We start from the raw sequence: 18,605 nt of genomic DNA on the forward strand, positions 1-18,605 counted from the left end.
CTACAGCATTAGCGAGGCCGTCGGAGGTAAAAAAAAATTGCCTCGAATCAAGGAAAACTAGGGAAGGTGAAGGAGCCCACGGAGATGAAAATTAGGGGGAGGAGGCAACCCAAACCAGTAGATGAGGCAAAATCGGGTGGCCCGGAGATCCGGAAGCGTTGGAAGCACCCTTGAAATAGGAAAAAAAAACGACACCTTTGGGGTGCAATCTTTAGGGTTTCTCCCTGCTGGCGAGATTAGCGGTGGATGGGGCGATCGGTAGGACCTCGCAATGGAAGCGCATGAGAACGATTGAAAGGGATGGAACCGTAGGAACTCAGTCAAATCTGTCACCTTCTTATGGTTTTGGTGTTCTATGAATTAGATTGGCTGCCATGCCAATCCTTTCCCATGCTTGCAGAGCTTGCGTTGACGAAATAATAGGAATCATTGACAGCGATATCGCAAGCTGCTTGCCTTTTTCTTGGGCGGAGTGTCACCGCCGCTGCAAATGTCGCTACTGGTTTGATTCGCTTAGATACATTTCAGATTCACGTTGACGTCATCGAATTTAAACGATCCGTTCCGTTATAATTATCAAAACAATAAATGATTTGACGGCGGCGATTATGGAAGAAGATTGATATTTATCAATTATTTATAGTTACTCCTTTGTTATTTGACTGAGCATGATTATTTATTCCTAATTATGTATGTATTCTTTTAATTAAGCAAAACGTCCACAGCATTTCAAGAACCTTTCTGCTCAACTCGACCACTGAATTTTCAGAGAAGTTTCATTAGATTCATCAGTTTAATTTGCTTAACCACAACCGCTAATACAACGTTGCAATGTTGTCTCGATCATATTGAATGCATTTTAACGAAGTTGAGTGATTGAAGCATTTTAAAGAAGGGTAAAAATAAAAAAAAGGTGTCTTTTATTTTTGAAATCGTCCTATTTTGATTTTTTTAAGAATTAAAAAGATATTTTTTATTTTTGAAATCATCCAAAGACACGTTTCATTTTAATTTTTTATTAAAAGGGAATCTCACTTATGTACAATTACTCAACTACTTTCTATTATACTATTTTTATTATTATATATTTCTTATATTTTTCATCTAAATCCTGAATCGAGAGCGTATTGTAACAGTTATGAAATCGTAACTATTATAACTGTGTGGCAATTCAATTATAGCAGCTACGAAATCGTAATTGTTACAACGTGAATATTAGATAAATTTAAAAGGTAATAACTTTTGAATCGAGAATCAAGACGCATAATTTATCAAATCAAAATTCATTCACATATCTACATTTGTTATCGGTGTAACCCGTAACGATCCAGTTTTAAGTCAAAAAATATCATTTAAAATCTTTTGGAAGCTCTGAAAAATTGTAGTCCTCTTTATTGATGTTATTTTTCATATTATAACAACTACAAAATTGTAACTGTTAAACTATAAGCTACAACTGTTGTAGTTGTAGTAGCTATGAAACTACAAATTAGTTGTTAATTGTAGCAACTATGAAATCGTAACTGCTACAACGCGTTTGATTAATTCAAGATTTAGATGGGATAGTAATAGGATCAGTACTAAAAAATAATTATATCATTTTACAAGAGAGTGAGACATCCTTTTAATAAAAAAATTCAAAGTGTGATGTCCTTTGATGATTTGAAAAAGAAAAGATGTCATTTTGATTTTTACCCTTTAAAGAATGCATTTTAAAGGAGTGTAGATCATATTTAGGCAAACTAGAGTTACTTAAAAAAATATAGTAAATTGAGGAATAAAATTGTCTCTAATATAGTAAATTGATGAGTGAAATTGCACTGTCTCCCCTGCCTCTGCCCCCAAGATGCCTCATCACCCTCTTGGTTAGAGCCAAACGAGGCGGGCCATTGCATTGATAGGTCTTCCCTCACTACTGGAAATTGAAATAAGGGGGTGATGATGTGATTTTGAAATAGGATTACCATAAGAATGTTTGAATTGGAAGCTTTAAATTACGAAGTCTAAAATTAAAGTTTTAGAAGTTTCCATAAAGTCATTATTATTTCTTTACTCGATATTATTATTGTAAAACATAGCGGTTAATAGTATAATTGCATATTTGATATTACTTAATAATTTGCTTATAAAGGATCTGTTCCACATTGCAATTGGCTCTATTATACAAAGATCCCTGAGCAGGGTATCATCTTCTATATATATAGAACTTCATGTACAATCTTCAGTAATTTCTTATGGAAATTAAACAAAGAGAAATGAAGGAGAGTAGAAGGCAGATTCTTAATGTTCTTCAAATATGTTATGACTGAATCAGATCGAGAGAACACAAGCGTCAAGAGAATTGGATTTGGAGGAAAGCATCCAATCTCCATATTTCCATCCATCCCGGTTTAGTCATCGAACCCGTCAGCGCCGTCGCGCGGCGACAACGCCCGGGGCCTGGACGAGTCGCAGCGGAGCCGCAGCAGTTCAGCGCCGGTGGGGGAATCCGCGTCGGAGCCCTCGTCGAAATTGAGCGCGTAGCTGAGGGCATCGTACCTGAACTCGGACGAGTGGCGGTGGCGGTGCTTCCCCCCGCCGAAGCAGAAACGCGCCTTGGAATGGAACAGTCGCGGTGGACGGCGAGGGGATTCCGCCCGCTCTTGGCCGTCGCCCGCGGCGGCGGTGCGAAAGCATGAGGCGAGGCTATGGCCGTGGCGGTGCTTGCGTTTCGGACATGGCGTAGGCGGCGGCGGCGGCGAGATGCAGGGCCGGTGATCGTAATCCATTTTTAATTAAAATTCGCCCACTAAACTGACTCAGAATTTGGATTTAAGGGGAAAAAAAAGGATGAGCTGGAATAACAAATTATGTTTAATTTAATCTAAAATTGAGGGGGCCCGCTAAAATTGCTCGTTGTTTTGGAATTTGATTATTGAGAACAATTAACTTAATTTATAAAATACGAATATCTTCAATTTAAGAAATTTTAAATTCGATTGTCACATATAATTAAACTTGTAAAAAAAATTAATAACCAATCGGATGAGCATGCATTGCCGTTTCTGTGGGGCCCATGGGTGGATCGTCAGCGTAACGGATACCAAATTCGGTTATCTCTTGCGTCAATTTTATCCGGATCACTGAAATGAATCGTCTCGGCAAATCAATTATTTTTGGACGGCCGAACCGGACCGTTTCATTCATGGCGCAACCCTCCCTTCACGCCATTGTCAGTTTGCGCTCTGCTCCTCCGCCGCCAACCATGAACAAACACGCGGTCTTTAAGAGGATCGCAGCCCTCACTTACTGGCAAGGCTCTTCCTTGTCGACGTCCACATCCCCTTCTTCTCTGGATGCTCGGGTTCCGCTAAAGGTGACTTCTTTAAGCATCGGAGTTCGTTATTGAATGTTGTTCTTGTGCATGTTTTTTTTCCTGGTTCAAAGATCGAACGCTTTCGATTATAGGAGTCATTATTTTTTCTTGGGTTTTGGTATATGTCTGTATGTAAGTATTTTAATGTTAAAGATGATGGCGATTTCTTCAGTTGAATTAGATGGGGATGTAAGGTACCATTTTTATTGGTAAGATGCGGCTCGACTTTATTGATGCATGTAGATACATGTTCCTCTTCTCTATCTATCTATGCCTCTCCGTCGTCGTCCATGGAAGGTGTGGTCTTGTTGTGTGTGCTTGTGCTGGCCACTCTTATTTCTTGCTTGGATTCTATGTGATGCACTGATGTGAATGATCTTAATTTGTCCTTATATGTTTTTATCCATTTCTTTTTTCTGAATGCTTAACTTATCTGTCTCTTGTCTTCCTTGTTTTTGGATAGTACAATCTATACTATTGACAATATAGTGCTGATCAGTCTGTAATCATCGATGCAATTTTCCATTATTTTTTAACATGCACTCATGAGAAGAATATCGTTGCAACTTACCAAAACCTTACATGCAATGTACCTATGCAGTGCCTATCTCAACTTTCATGTGGACTTGAGCCATTACTTTAGTATCTGTTCTTTGTAAACTACCATGTTTTCACTTGTCTGCACTTGCCGTTTCTTCATTTTCAATTACTTCTTAACGCCAGTGCGAGAGGTATATACTTCCATCAATGTTGATGGATGCACTTAAATAATATCATCTAATAGTTGATGCATAATATTCTCTGGTTCACCAATTGACACCATGATTATGTTCACAATATAAAGTAAGCGTGTTGAGTTGATGGTGTATCTTTATGAGTTGTGGTCTCAAGTAGATTTGGATGGATTCCCTAGCAAATTCCTGTTCTTTCATTTTTCTCATGACTTTAACTATACTCAGGTTGAAAGAAGTGATTTGGGATCGAAGCACTCATCACCAACTCATATTTGAATAATTCATCAGATACATTTTTTCAGAAGTTACTGATATTTCCTTTTCGTTTTTGAACTGGAATAATAGGTTCATTTTCTCTTTACATGCTTTATAGATTCATAGTTTACAAAAAGCTTTGTGATGGAATTTATGAGTAGTTCCCTCATCTTGATCAAAATTCTTTCAATTCTCTTTTCTATGAGATGTTCATCTTGCTTATATGCTTCATAGTAGGCAGGCATTTGGTGATAGCTGTCTTCTAAAGATTCCAAACTATTCCTATACTTACAGGGATGGAGAAGTTTTTGAACTCAGTAAATAGAGTAACTGTAGAATCAAAGGAAGGAACAAGAAGACAATTAACTGGTCCAACAATTGCTGGAGGTCCACTATTTGCTTCTGACAGTCATAGAAAGTCCCTTCCTGCCTACTTAAGAACTCCTAAAGGCTCTTGTCATGATTATTGCAAGTATGGAATCAAGTATGTCACTGAAGATGATAGTAAAGGTTCCTCTAATGATAGTTTGGGTGAAGAAGTGCAGCATAAAGATCCACATCAAGTGAATAACTTGGATTTAGAAGAGACGAGAAATAGACATGCTCGTACGAAGCCATTGCTGAATGTAGATAAACTGAATGTCATTAAGAAGAAAACTACTCCAATATTTAAGGAGTCTACATGGATGAAAGAATCTGTCAACTTCGAAAGAATTACAAATGTGAAGCACGCAATTGCTTGTGTATCTTCCAAAGGTAAAGGTAATCAAGGTAGAGAAATGGACAATGAAAATTTGAAACGTGAGAGTGGAAGTAAGTCTGAATATCAACCCAAAGAACCTGCTTTCCCCTTAAAGAAAACATATTCTCCTGGAAAACGCAACATGCTTAAGAAGACACCTACAAAGGGCAGCACTAAATCTTATGAAAATTGCAGATTTAAGCTAACGGCTTCATTGCCATCCCATAAGATTGATACTGCCACTTATCTTGCAAAGGCAAACACAACTACGGGTAGGATTGAATCTCAACCTGCTATTAAGAGCTCAAATAGTTCAAGCAATGAAGCACATATGAGAAGGAATATTACCGGTACGCCAAGGATGGTAGAAAAGGAGTCAGTGAAATTGCAAATGCCTTCGCATTCATACAAACATGCTGACAATAATGAGTCATGTTTGGAGGCAATGATCAAGAACCAAAAATTTAGAATGGTGAAGCCTGATGAAGAAAACAATGAGGCTAAAACAACTTTTGCTATTCAGCCAAAATTCAATAGTAACTCTGATGATCTTAAACAAGGATCAAAAAAGGAGAATTATGCTTTTGTTTCTCTAACTCAGATAGCATGGAAGTTGGAAGGCATTCAAGATTCTTCACAGGCTGAATCCCCAGAACCAGAATGTGTTGACTTCTCTTTAGCCGAGCTAAGTTCCCCAATGGATGAGGAGAATTATTCAAACTGCATAGAGCAGGATTACTGGTCATCCCATTCATTGGCATATGATGAAGAAACTGAGGAATCACATTCTTCAATTACTGAATTAACTGAACCAGAGGATGAAACTGAGGAAGTGGAAACTAGCAGTGACACCATAATTGACGAATCAGATTCTGCAATCAGCGAACTCAGTGAAGTGGAGGGAATCAAAAGTGGCATCGATACCAAAACTTCAATGATCAGAGAAACGAGGTTGAAAGAAACTGCCAGTGTTCATCCTGAAGAAAATCTTTCTGTACCTCACATGTTGAAGTTCAGAAGAAGCATTCCGCATAAGATTGAGAGTGGCGATTGTGGTCAAGTTGTTAGGAAAGATTTCCAACAAATGCTAACGGTGGAAGTTCCAAACGATCTTGATCCTGAAGCAACAGCAGTTGTGCTGAGGCATCAAGATGTTCAGGAAAAGAGAGACCTGCTTGGTCTATTCAATAATGTGATCGAAGAAACTGCATGCAAACTTGGCCAGAACAGAAACAGAAAGGTGCAGGCATTGGTGAGGGCATTTGAAACGGTGATTTCTCTCCATTCTCCGAAATAAGAAAATAGCATTTGCAACTTAAATTCACTTGCTGGTGTGTCATCCATTGTCGAATTGCTAATGGCAAAGGCAATAATCAATAGAAGTAGGTTTTAACTATAGGAGACTTAGTGCTTTCGCAAGTATAATAACTAGGAGACATGGAAATGAGCTCTTATAAAGTCAAGTGTACATGAAGCTGGTAAGTTTAGCTAGTGTAGTCTGCTAGCTGATTTACCGCCAGCTGAATATATGCTAACGCATGTAAATTGACTTGGATAATTGATAATATTTTATAGACACTGTTGTCTGAGAGTTTATATTTGGATTTAGCATTCATTTTTAGGAGTCTTATGGCCTGGATTTACTCCTTTAACCCCTGTATTTTTTCCTTACAAGTACTTGAGAAATTATACATTTTCACCATGTTTCCTTCAAGTCAAAACACAAACAAATAACAAGTTACTAGACCATCAGATAGTTGTTACCTTAACGCAACAGCAGCAGTTTTTCATATGCTGAAACTGTACAGTCGTTCCACCGCCAAGTAAACCGATGCTTAAATGCAGCTGATCCAATTTCCAACTGAAACATCATTACAAAACAAGACAGACACATTAATTTCAATTTCAAAGAAAAAACCATCATTAGAACGTTTATTGCCCGATGTCAATAAAATCTCTCCCAATATTTTACACTGCTGTCAATTTGTCTAAGAATTTTTTTAGAAATTTCCACATCAGAATGATTCATGATTGAAAAAAAAAGGACTTCTTTTTCAATCAGAGGTTGGCTGATATCTCCACATCACCCTTGGGATTTGCAATTCAGACGAGCTTAGCAAAATCATAATTACTAGCCAGCAGTTTATTCGGGGGAGAAAAAAAGCCAAGCACTTGACTATTGTTGCTTCAATTATCTGAAGAATCCGTGATCATCATTATCGCATTGAATAATACTGCTTCAAAGACAACCTAACAAATTAGTAGGTACTCTACCATTTTCACTATTGCTCGCTAGAACTTTTCCAGGTGAAGCTTCTGAAAGAAGATTAAATAGCAACCAATCAGTATATAAAACATTCATGAACTAACATCATATTAAAAATAATTGGTTAAGATTAAGTAATAGAAAGGCATGAAATTGGAATTATTAAAGAGCACAATCCTTTAAATTTTGGTCTAAAGAGCAACGGAGAGAGATTTTCCAATTGAACAGTGCATTGTTTCCTAGGTGGATACAAGGTTTGAGGCTTATGTGATGTTTAGCTAGAACTTGATGTTTCAGCAATGGCTTGTGCAGCAGCATAGCCATTAAGTGGTTCGAGCCAGTGTTACTCTAAAGGCCTCGGTTTACAGAAACAGAGGGATTCAATATTTTGCAATCAAGAAAAATCATTTCAGAGCAAAACCTTGTATATAGCAGCAATCACAAGGATGCTCATGATAAACATATACTACTTCCTACTCTCCTCTTTTATATACCTCACTTCCCAATTTTCCTTGAGAAACATTCTCCTCGCTTCACATGATCTCATTCTGCTCCTATTTTCCTTGCCTTTCTATGTTCTCATCATTTCCCCTTTCCCCCATTGCTCCTATTCCATAGACTTCCTTTTTCTCGTCATTTCCTTTATTCACCTAACTGAAGAGATTAGCTAGGACCTAGGACATCTGAGAATAGCATTAGATTTGTTCATGTTCATATTTCCCCATCACCAACATTAATAAACTTGGGTCACAAACAATCTTAAAAGACTGTAGGTTTGCCTCCGTATATATCTTTTGAAAAAAACACGATCTTAACAACATCAGCCAGCAGAAATAATTATCATGCACCAACCTGTTAGTTAAAACTCTTGAAGTTTGGATCATATTTACAAATTCCCCCTGCTTATTTTAAATCACAGCTCTTAGAAATATCAGTTTTAAAAGGAAGAAGTTAATAATTCAAATCTAATTTTGAACTAAATATCCTCCAAGGATTTAAGTGTATAACTTCATTTTGTTCAGGTAGTTATAACTTAGGCTGGAAATAAATTGGCAAGGTGTTAATCCACATCTGATATCTTAACTAAATATCCTGCAAATCTACATGTAACTTTCATTCTGTCAAGCTACCTCTGAATTACGCTAGAAATAAATTGGCAAGCCAACCAAGAGAGCTTCAAGTATTAGATTTGAGTAGCCCCCAGGGCATAGCTGAGTTGATTATGACTGAACAGAGTTGCAGAAGAGGGCAAGGGTTCAAATCTCGACGAAGCTGAGACAATACCCTCCTCCGTTGTAGCCAACTGTAGTTTCTCGATTTACCTCCTCACAGATGATCGTGGGGCCGCTGGAGTGGCAGATTCCACCTTTTGCAGAAAAGTATTAGATTTGAGTAGATAATTCATGATTTTGATGACTATGGATCAGATTAGAAAACATCTTTGCTTCTAATAGCAAAGCTGCCTACATGGTAGCTCCAAGATACCATGTGAGCAAATACTCTTTCATTGGGTTTTGTACTTTACTTTCTTTCCAAACCAAACTTTCTCAGTTCTTAGTGATGATAACAACCACAATAGAGCTTTCAATTAATTTGGAAAATAAATGTAAATCATTTTTGCTTATGAAAATAGTATTTTAAGCAGAAAAAATATCAAAGGCAGTTGATTAAATGAACATTATACAAAGAAAATTGTTAGACCTCCAATGCCCTCTTTAATTTGCTAATTTCAGTGGACTGCTTTTTAGCAAGTTCATTTACTTCCTGGAAACGCCTCATGGCTGTAGCAGATCTTTCTTGCTCATTCTGCACCTATATATTCATGTAATAAGAAAAGAGGAAAAATTAGAATAATTTGTAAGTAGGAGAAACACAAAACTAAACATACAAAAAATTGTTCTTTCTTGGTTTGAAGTATACCTGCAACTCTAAATCTTCAACTCTCCTAATAGATGCTTCTTCAACAAAAGCTCGCCGTTTGGATTCTTCTTCAAGCATGACTGTGAACTGATATCTCAATTCAGCCATTTCTTGAGTAAGATCTTCTGCTTCTTCATTGGCCTTGAGCTTGACTTCCTTTAGCTCTTCCTAGAAATCAAACCAAAATGCATCAAGAAAGAATTTGCAAGGTGTCAAAAAGGGCAATTAACTGACCATCAGACCTTGAGCTGCTTAACTAGAAGTCCAGATTCATGGATCTGTTTAGCCATCTTCTCTATCTCATCCGTCACAATTTCATCTTGAGATGTTGCAGTTAGCTTAGCCATGGATGGCACTACAGTCCCTGAGGAAGGACTTCATAATAGCAATTTTGTTACTAAAGCTCAAGGGTTGAAAAAATTGGAAATAATCTCACAGCATGTTTCTGACTGACATTTACAAAATCTAGCAAAGGGTAGTATTTTGAAAAAAAAAATAGATAAACTAAACAGAATAAAAAAATGTAAATAGTAAATAGTATTCAAAACTGTTCCTCAAGTGACCACAAACAATTACAGTCTACAGGGCATGCTGGAATATTCCCATCCCCAATCGCCTCAGTAGATGCATGGCACATATGGATGCATATTAAGCAGTGCATGCATCAACCTACAGTTGGTAAAGCTATACAATCTCCTTATCATATGACAGGCATGCCAAGATCATGTTATAAGGCCAAAAAATTAGCCTATCATGCATACACCTCTGACATGCTTCCATGTGGATTGCACCAATGCTTCATCCAAGTCACCAGGTAACAACATTTGTGTCTAAACAAAAGTGTAGTCAAGAGTTGACAATAAAGTTAAAATTGCAATTGCTTTGCTCCAAAAATGGGGGAAATGACAAGGATACAGTACAATCTCAACTTCCACATGCATACCTAGTTATAAAACAATCTAACTCAGGAGTTCATTAGATGACATATTGATTTATTGTTACTTAAAGTGAAGTTGTTAGGTGTAGGAGCTGCAGAGATTTTGCACAAGATAAATCAACTGAACTTATATAAAAGGGAAAGCATAAAAAGCAAGAAAAAAATAATAAAAACGAAATATCCACTAGCCAGAACAAATTACAATGGATCAGGAAAAAACATTTTATTAGATTTATAAACTCACAAGGTTGTGATATAAATGAATTGACTCTCAATGAGATCTGTTCCCTGAAACATCTCTGTAAGGAACAGCAAAAATTGCATATGTTTCCAAGTGTAACATCTATTAATTAGAACTATAGTGATGACAGAGCAGCAAACATCTTCTATGTAGATGTTTAAAATCACAGCATGTGGCATAAATGTCTTAAAGTCTTCAAGGGTACAGATCAATCTTCTAGGTTGTCATTTTTAAGCACGTACCATGATCTAGCGATACAAAATAGAAATTCAGCAATCTCTTGCATGAAGTTTAGAAACCCTAGTAATAATTCCATATGCAAAATACAAGGTTTAGAAGTTCCATGAAAAACAAATAGGAGAAATTGCTAACTAACGAAGCAGAAGCATTGATGTAATAACCTTACTGTAATACCTCAAATACTTGTCAAGTTCAACATCATTGGGAGACTGGTTAGCATTTTCATGAAATAATGTCATCCTCTCTCGTAGAACTGTGTTCTCATCTTCCAGATAACTAATTACGTGTTGCTTCTCCTTGAGTTGATTTTGTAATGTCACAAAACATTCATCCATTCTTGCTTTCTCTTCAGCTAGTTGTTGCCCTAGCCTTTCAGCTTCAACATATCTCTGCTCTAAAGCAGTAATCTCAAGTTTCAAACTCTCAATTTCACATTGTAAATCCAATATCACTGCCTCATGATTCTCTCTTTGCAGGTCAGACATTATCAGCTCCTCCTTTGTATTTTTCAACTCCCTCATTAATCTCAAACACTGAGAATCTGCTTGCACTAATTCATTGCTAACTATCTTTAGCTTATCATCTAACTTTTCAGCTCCTGCAAGCTTTAGTTCAAGACTCTGAACTTGCTCAGCCATAAAATTTGCTTCAACATTCCGCAAATTCAATTGATCCTGCAAATATTCTGTGTGGTTTTTAATTAATGCTATAAGTGAGTATTGAAGTGCTATTAGGAAAAATCAGGCACACAGTTGTGTATAAAGTATAAACTACTGCCAAAAGGTAAATTGAATTATAATAAGTAGCTTAAAGTAAATGGTATTTTGAGCACACCTACCCATAATCAAGATGACTTCCTAGCATAAAACAATATGATGATGAATAGTTTAAAAAATTGATAAATGATAATTATCTACCTATCTCTTGATAGCAATTCCTCAACTCCCTCTCCACTTCCTCGATATGCATCCTATCCTAGCTACAGGCAGAGACTCCAATTTCATCCAACCCTGGCTGCAGTAACACCACTCTTTCTTTGAATTTCTTCAATGTGTTCACCATACTCGTCTTAGAAATTCAAGGGTCATCTGGAATATACTGCATACAATAGAGAACATAAAAAAAGCACTTGTGATATTGATATACCTAGATTGAAGTTTTGGCTTAAACATAATAAACAACTTGGAGCGAAAAAAAAAATCTAAAAATGAAGAAGTGTTAACTTCTGGAAAAACTCAATATCATAAAATGCCAATTTAATAATCCTGATACTGCACAAATAAAATGCCAAACAAGTTAATCATACATACATACATACACATACACTTCTAATTGAGCCTTAGCATGAATGATCTATTAAATACGAACAGATGGCAAAAGAAAATGGGAAGATTCCTACTGAAAAATAAAGCAAAAATATAAACATGAAAGTAACTGACTAAAATAGACTCAAATGGCATTTAATTACTAAAATTGTCACAAATAGAGCACAACTATTCAAAAGACGTAATTAACTAGCAAGATGTAAAATACGAAGTGCTTTTTTTTTGTGGCAAAAACACCAATATCGTCGAGAAATAATAAATACATAAGATGACATAAAACTCGCTAGTTCTGCTAACGCTATATACAATAATTTCTGCAACCATTTCACATCCACCGAATTAGCAGACATTCAAGCGCGACAAATGGAACAGACTTCCTTCCAACACGAAACCTAAGCCCTAGCGGCAAACACTTGCAATCAACGCTTGGGCCAAACCGAAAAAAGGAAAATCGACATCATGGAAGTCTAAAACGACGCACCCAACCCTAGTCCAAGACAAGGACTCATCGAATTGACTCGACGGAAGAGGGGGAGAAGAACCAAACCCCAGGAGCAGCAGATCGTACCAGGACAACCTCTGAACAAATCGAAATAAAGCCGAAGCAAACAACGCGCTTAATTAGGGGCGGAATCGCGAAGCCCGTCGGATCGAAGCAACTGGGGTTCTTCGCCGGAGAGACGAGAAGAACGAAGCAACGAGTGATCACTTTTAGAAAGTTTAGACCGGATCAACTGGTTCAAGCGGTTTAATTAGGAATACAATCCGGTTCAATCTGGCCATTATCAGCCCAGCGCATAAATGACGCGGTACAAGAACCATTGCAAGGCGTCCTGTAACTTCGTTGCTAGTCGCTGAAACATCGCTCGGCGCCGTCCTGTAACTTCTTCGTTTTCCAATACTTCCCTATCAAGATCATCGTCGTCTCCCTTTTCTCGACCTCCTTCCTTCCTCCACCGGTTTGTCCTGCAATGGCCACTCCTTCGAAGAAACTGCAGCCTTCCGGATCTCGGGTCTCTGGTGTCCTGAAGGTTTCCGAGAATTATGATCCTAACGTCCCCTTTTCATCTCCTCTTTCTTCTCAGAAATCAGCGAAATCAACGGCGATTAGGTCAGCCCAATCGAATAAGTCCGCCTCCAGAACCGCCGGTCGGATCGTCGCTCCGCCGCCTCCGCCGGAGCCAGCAAGGAAGTTCATCGTCGCCAAGAAGGGCTCGAGGAGGGTAGGGAACGGGTTGGATTTCGAGAGATGCCGAAAAGAAGCCTATGAGGCCCTTCGAGCGTCGCAGGATGAGTTTTTCAGGAAAGGTTGTCCTTCCATTGCCGCCGCAGTCGCAAACCCCGCAATCGGCAAAGTTGAAGGATCTATAGATAGAACCGAGAAGGATGGAATGGAGGGGATGAGGGAGATCTTGGATACTGGTATTGAAAATCCATCGTACGGAACAGAGGATAAAAATACGAGAAACTTGGTGATGGAAGACGCTATGAACATAATACCGGAGCCTGAGTCTGGCCGCGTGAAGCATTTGGTTAAAGCATTCGAGAGCCTCCTTTCAATTTCAAATGACGATGAAGCTGAGAAATGCGTGTATAGGAACCTGAATCCATTTAATTGTCCATTGCTAGGATTGCAGAAATCATCCAAGACTGTGGCAGCTGAAACTTCTTCTGCTTATGTTGTCTCTTCTGAAGAGTTTTTACCTTCTAGAGAACTTCCAAGAGACTCAAAATTGTGCTCTTTGATAGATAGCAGCGATCAAAGGTTAGAATTCTTACACTGTCGAAGTTTGGTGTCTTCTCCCCTTATTATACCATTTATATAATATCTCGGTCAACACTCAATGAACACTATTCACATAACAATGCTAGGTTGAGCTTGGGGAGAAGGACTTGCAATGAAGGAAGAAAAAAACGTATTGTAAGATTTGGAGTCTGTGTGACAGTGATATTAGAGAACTCTTCTTGGAGTTTTGTTTTAGGTGTTTTATAATGAGAATGATATCTCCTTGACAGACTTCTGATTCTCTTAGGAGTAGCTGGAATAAGATGTTAAAAGTGACAAGCCAACATCCTTTCAAGCTTAGGACTGAGGTACATTGTTAATTTATTTAATTAGTAAGGAATAGATATTTCACTGATCAAAGGAAATGCAGTTAAGTTTGTTATCCTTGGAACCAGGCACACAGTCCACTCATCTATTAGGCTTTGTCTAGGAATTTAATTTTGTACTACATATTTAAAGATAAGAGATAGAAATAGAAGCATTTTAAGATGCCTGTTCTTAATTTTAATATCCCATTTAATACAGCACCATTTAGTTAAGCTTCATATTGAATTATCTATTTTGATATTTCTAGCAAAGAGGAAGGATTAAGGAAGAACAATTTATCAAGAAAGTGAAAGAAATGTTGATGGAGGAGGAGAAACAGCACATACCTATTGCCCAAGGTCTTCCATGGACCACAGATGAACCAGAGGTGATAATCTTCAAGTTTCATGAAAAAGTATATATGCTTCTTTGAAGTGATCCTTGTATAAAAATTAATTTTGTTTCTTACTATTTATTATTCTTTAATAACACAAACTGATGGGTTTTTGGATAAATCTTATTACAGAAATAAGAAAATTCTCTTTCAGAAATCAATGACTATGTTTTGATTTGAGATTTCATCAGTCAAATTAATTTGTGGCATGCAATTTTAGTATAACCCAGATTATCATACTACTTGATAGTTTTTAAAGTTACTGCATCTCCAACTGAAGATATTTGTTCAAAGTTGAATATTATTATGTGTGATGCAAATAAATTTGATAAATGAGTTTATTCTTAGAACATTTCCCTTATTAAGTGCCCTTGTCGTTATTGTGAAGCATGAAGAAGCTTGAGAAAAGCATACGTAACTATGCTGGGAGTTCTCCAGCATTTAGTGTTCACTGTTACTTTCTCAAAAGGAAGTTCATCAAGAATAATTTGCACGTATAAACATGACAAAGCTCATAGGTCAAAAAACATATGAACTGTTAAAATGATAACATTTTAATTTTCATTTCCTGAAGTTTACCTATTCTAACAACTGTGCATTGCAGTTGATTCTAGCCTTCTTGTAATCTTGTTGATGTTAGTGGCTAACCACAATCTTCCTATGGTAACACAAAATTCTTTGTTATCTTTACCAAAATCATACTAGTAACTCAACACCAAACGAGCTTGTATTCTGTTATATTCATGTATACTGGTCTACATTAAAAAAGAAAATTTACGGAACAGTATTAAAAAATCAAAAATATTGTATGCCACTACATTGCTATCTATAAGCACCCACTTCTCCCTCATCTCACTAAAAAAAGTCCCTTTTAGGAAAACTTTTAAATAGCTGAAATCTGAGTGAATGATGTTTTACACTTGGCAAGACCAATCATATAGTGCAATAGAAATGAAACAAAATTAAAACATGCTCCCTTTCAACAAGCTGTTATATATGCACATTGGTTCAATTTGAACATGCTTATTTTCCTACAACTTTTTATCAAGATTAGCAGATGGTAGATACTTGCGATTTTAGTTATTATCATAGCTGATAGTTTGAATAGAGCATGACATGTGCTGAGAAAGAAGATATTAGGCATGCTTCAATGAACTTGGTCAATTTTTTATTGAAGTATTAGCTATATATATGATATCCTCACGTTTATCATGTTATAGGTTTGGGCAAGATGTTTCAGAGAGTATATAAATATTCTTCATTATGATTTGTGATTTTTTTTATGGAAGTTATGATAAAAAATTGTTTCATTTTATTTAGCAGAGTAATCAGTTTCTTTTTTTTTTTCCTTTTGACTAACTTGTGCTAAAGTTGAACAATGCTTGAAAAATATGCACTGATATGATACTTAAACTGCATTATTGGTATGATCATTAACCATTTGGATAATTTGCTTATGTTAATCTCCAAGTCAGTAGTCTTCACTTCTGTGCTGCTGCTATGGGGTCTCTCCTTTTGCTAACCTATGGTATTATTGATATATTGTTTAGCACTTGCTGAAGCCTCCTGCCAAAGAAAGCACTGAGCCTCTAGACATTGTTTTGCACAGCGATGTTCGTGCAGTAGAAAGGGCTGAATTTGATAATCTTGTAAGCTTCGTAGACTTTATCATCTAGAAAACTCTTTAGCACAACTGCAGTATAGTGCTAAAGTCAATCTATATTAGAAACCTGCATCATTTTGCCTCTGATTAACTGTTTACACTTTTGCCAGGTAGCCGAACGGATGAGCTTTGCTGAACAGCTAAGATTAAAAAGGGAGATGCAGCAGAAGGTATGTTTATCTTTCTCCTTTGTGACTTGCTTTCTAATATTCAAATCAATTCATGTTTTGTCTGTACATTTAAATTATTCTTGCAGTTGGAGGAAGAAGAAATACGGAGGCTCAGAAGAGAACTTGTGCCTAAAGCTCAGCCAATGCCATACTTTGATCGACCCTTTGTCCCTAAAAGGTACGTTTGCTGCAGAACCTATCCATTCTTTTTGCTAACAGCGTATGCAGTTTGTAAGGCATGTTTCCCAACCAACATCCCTCTTATCTGTTGGCATTGGCTTGTTGAATCTAGTAGTATGTTTTTTAATTTTGTTGTTTGTTGCCAAGTTTCATCCAATTAAATTCTTATTTCCACACTTTACCTGAACTCTGCAACACTTGCTCTCATTTCTTTTGTAATTTGATCGATGTTGAAGTGATGAAAAAAAATCTAGAAGGAAGTTTGTGGTCTCTCCCAGATTTGGTGTACCAGATCCACAACCATGGGTCAACTAGTCTGAAGTTAATGAATGATATATCATCATTGACCACAACTTCAAACAATTTATTCCCAACTATTTCACGAAGAGACACTTTTAGAATTTTTCACCTCTTAAAAAAGAATTAATATGCTTACTCTTTGACACATAATAGAGCTAATACTAAATTACCCCTATCCAACCCCAAGTGTATTGGGAATTAGAAAGAATTTAAGAGCCACATAGAGAAACAACAATGAGAAATGTAATTAAAATAAAAAGTAATTAATGGAGGGTAGAAGTGGAAAATAATATGAAATAAATTTCTCTCCAAAATGACTCCCTTTGTGATATTTGGGACCAGCTATTTATCCCCCATTGAAGTTTATGAAAGGAAATCTTAAATTAGTTTTTCTTACAGTAAAACTGAAATCTTTTTGGTCTCTCTATCCATTATACCTAATTTATAATTGTTTCAAGTTTTCGTAGACTTGGTGATGCTACCAAGGCCCACCACAACTATGGGCCACTCTTGTAAAGTTGATAGAAGCTGATAAATGCTGTTATCATTCCTATTGTTGGTGTCAAAGCCATGTTAGTTCCAAACTACTCTAACATGATAAATGATGTAACCATCGTTATTTATTAACTCTATACAAAGATAAATCACTAGTAATATTAAGATCAATTAAGTTACTCTATATTACAGGAACTAAAACTTTTCAGTACCTCACCTTTGATTTTACTTGTTATAAATTCATTGATTATCTTTGAACAACATGTTCATACCATTAACAAGTTAATGGACAATAATCCTACCTAAATCGTTAGTTTCTTTAACTTTAATTTTTCTTAATTGTTGATGCTGTTAGCTTAACTTCACATTGTATTTTAATATTGTAACAGGTCAAACAAACCTCAAACAATCCCAAGGGATCCAAGATTCCATATCCGCCCAAGAAAACATTCGTGGTAAGTCATACTTTCCTGCTAACTTCATTTAATTTGCTACTATGTTAGCTTCCGTTTCATCTAAATGCATGAAAATATGATTCCTGTTTAATACCTTGATGACTTATTTTATGGTTCTTTGCTTATTGATTAGCTCTAGTGCTTCCCTATTTGAATGCTGAGGACACTGATTGGTCTGTTATCATCCTGATCTTTCAATATTACTGGTTCCTTCCATAGGAGATTGGGTCGCTGTTAATTGGGAATAAAGTCCTTCAAGAGTGCCTACTTGTGTTTGACTATATAGGGACTTTACTGTAACACTGTATATAGTGTATAGCAATTATCTACATCTTAAATGGCACTGATTTCCTCCCAAAGTTTTCAAGTATGCTTTTATTTTTTGAAGCAGCAGAAAAGGTCAGTCGTCTGAAAATTTCCGAGTTAAATGTAGTAATCTGAAAAGAAGGGAAATTAAACATTTCAATTTCCTAATCTTTCTTCTACCATTTGCTTGTAAGAAGAAGCACTATTTGTTGCACCCACGACTTGTTAGTTCCAATTGTGTTCAATGATACGAAATGAACACAACAGTAAAAGAAGTAGCTGTGTTTCTGTACTCTACTTTTTATGACGCTCAATAGGATACCAAAGCGCTTATGGTTCAAATCACAACTATAACGTATTGTAGGATATTTTTTTTAGCAGAATAAAAAATTTTGGACATTGACTGTTAAATGAGGAACTATTCTTATTTTCAGATTTATCCGAAGATTGAATCTAGGAAAGTCACTCCTTTTCAGGATTAGTTGAGCTCAAGTATCATAATCATATAATATATTTTAATAATTAATATTTGATT

The 18,605-nt window shown here is 36.6% G+C and overlaps 3 protein-coding genes across 6 annotated transcripts; 2 read left to right on the forward strand and 1 right to left on the reverse strand.

Annotated features, from left to right (window-relative positions):
* The first annotated feature begins 4,640 nt into the window (after window positions 1-4,640).
* On the forward strand, window positions 4,641-6,383 carry LOC141827127 (uncharacterized). The gene has a single exon (XM_074714388.1). It carries the CDS (start codon window positions 4,641-4,643, stop codon window positions 6,381-6,383), a length of 1,743 nt encoding a protein of 580 aa, XP_074570489.1.
* Window positions 6,384-6,983: 600 nt separating this feature from the next.
* LOC141827577 (uncharacterized) lies at window positions 6,984-11,789 on the reverse strand. 4 transcript variants are annotated; one of them, XM_074714863.1, is made up of 7 exons: window positions 11,608-11,789; window positions 10,865-11,375; window positions 9,515-9,647; window positions 9,273-9,440; window positions 9,054-9,164; window positions 7,361-7,402; window positions 6,984-7,281 (listed from the first exon to the last, which is right to left on the reverse strand). In XM_074714863.1, the coding sequence occupies exons 1-6, from the start codon at window positions 11,657-11,659 to the stop codon at window positions 7,379-7,381; spliced, it is 999 nt and encodes a 332-aa protein (XP_074570964.1). In that variant the 5' UTR covers window positions 11,660-11,789; the 3' UTR covers window positions 6,984-7,281; window positions 7,361-7,378. The 4 variants fall into 4 exon arrangements, with proteins under 4 accessions (XP_074570964.1, XP_074570965.1, XP_074570966.1 ...); XM_074714864.1 differs by having other exon boundaries at window positions 6,984-7,402; window positions 11,608-11,665; window positions 11,714-11,742; XM_074714865.1 differs by having other exon boundaries at window positions 6,984-7,402; window positions 10,865-11,364.
* Window positions 11,790-12,936: 1,147 nt separating this feature from the next.
* Window positions 12,937-18,145, forward strand: LOC141827992 (microtubule-destabilizing protein 60-like). Its single transcript, XM_074715339.1, has 9 exons — window positions 12,937-13,780; window positions 13,888-13,936; window positions 14,032-14,109; window positions 14,376-14,495; window positions 16,052-16,150; window positions 16,275-16,334; window positions 16,421-16,512; window positions 17,699-17,764; window positions 17,898-18,145. The coding sequence occupies exons 1-9, from the start codon at window positions 12,987-12,989 to the stop codon at window positions 17,923-17,925; spliced, it is 1,386 nt and encodes a 461-aa protein (XP_074571440.1). The 5' UTR covers window positions 12,937-12,986; the 3' UTR covers window positions 17,926-18,145.
* Window positions 18,146-18,605: the final 460 nt, after the last annotated feature.

The sequence above is a fragment of the Curcuma longa genome, chromosome 4, assembly GCF_044706935.1.
Source record: "Curcuma longa cultivar G26 ecotype Majalengka, Jawa Barat chromosome 4, ITB_CL_G26_1.1, whole genome shotgun sequence".
Taxonomy (NCBI): domain Eukaryota; kingdom Viridiplantae; phylum Streptophyta; class Magnoliopsida; order Zingiberales; family Zingiberaceae; genus Curcuma; species Curcuma longa.

Bases quoted from the DNA above. Each gene is read 5' to 3' on its own strand.
- LOC141827577 (XM_074714863.1), bottom strand. From the start codon at position 11,659: ATGCATATCGAGGAAGTGGAGAGGGAGTTGAGGAATTGCTATCAAGAG. The intron at 9,648-10,864 runs GTATTACAGTAA...GCTATTATGAAG, and splicing joins GAACTTGACAAGTATTTGAG to TCCTTCCTCAGGGACTGTAG. The intron at 9,165-9,272 runs GTATACTTCAAA...ATGAATATATAG, and splicing joins TTGAAGATTTAGAGTTGCAG to GTGCAGAATGAGCAAGAAAG.
- LOC141827992 (XM_074715339.1), top strand. From the start codon at position 12,987: ATGGCCACTCCTTCGAAGAAACTGCAGCCTTCCGGATCTCGGGTCTCT. The intron at 13,937-14,031 runs GTAAGATTTGGA...TCTCCTTGACAG, and splicing joins AAGGAAGAAAAAAACGTATT to ACTTCTGATTCTCTTAGGAG. The intron at 17,765-17,897 runs GTAAGTCATACT...CTTATTGATTAG, and splicing joins CGCCCAAGAAAACATTCGTG to CTCTAGTGCTTCCCTATTTG.
- LOC141827127 (XM_074714388.1), top strand. From the start codon at position 4,641: ATGGAGAAGTTTTTGAACTCAGTAAATAGAGTAACTGTAGAATCAAAG.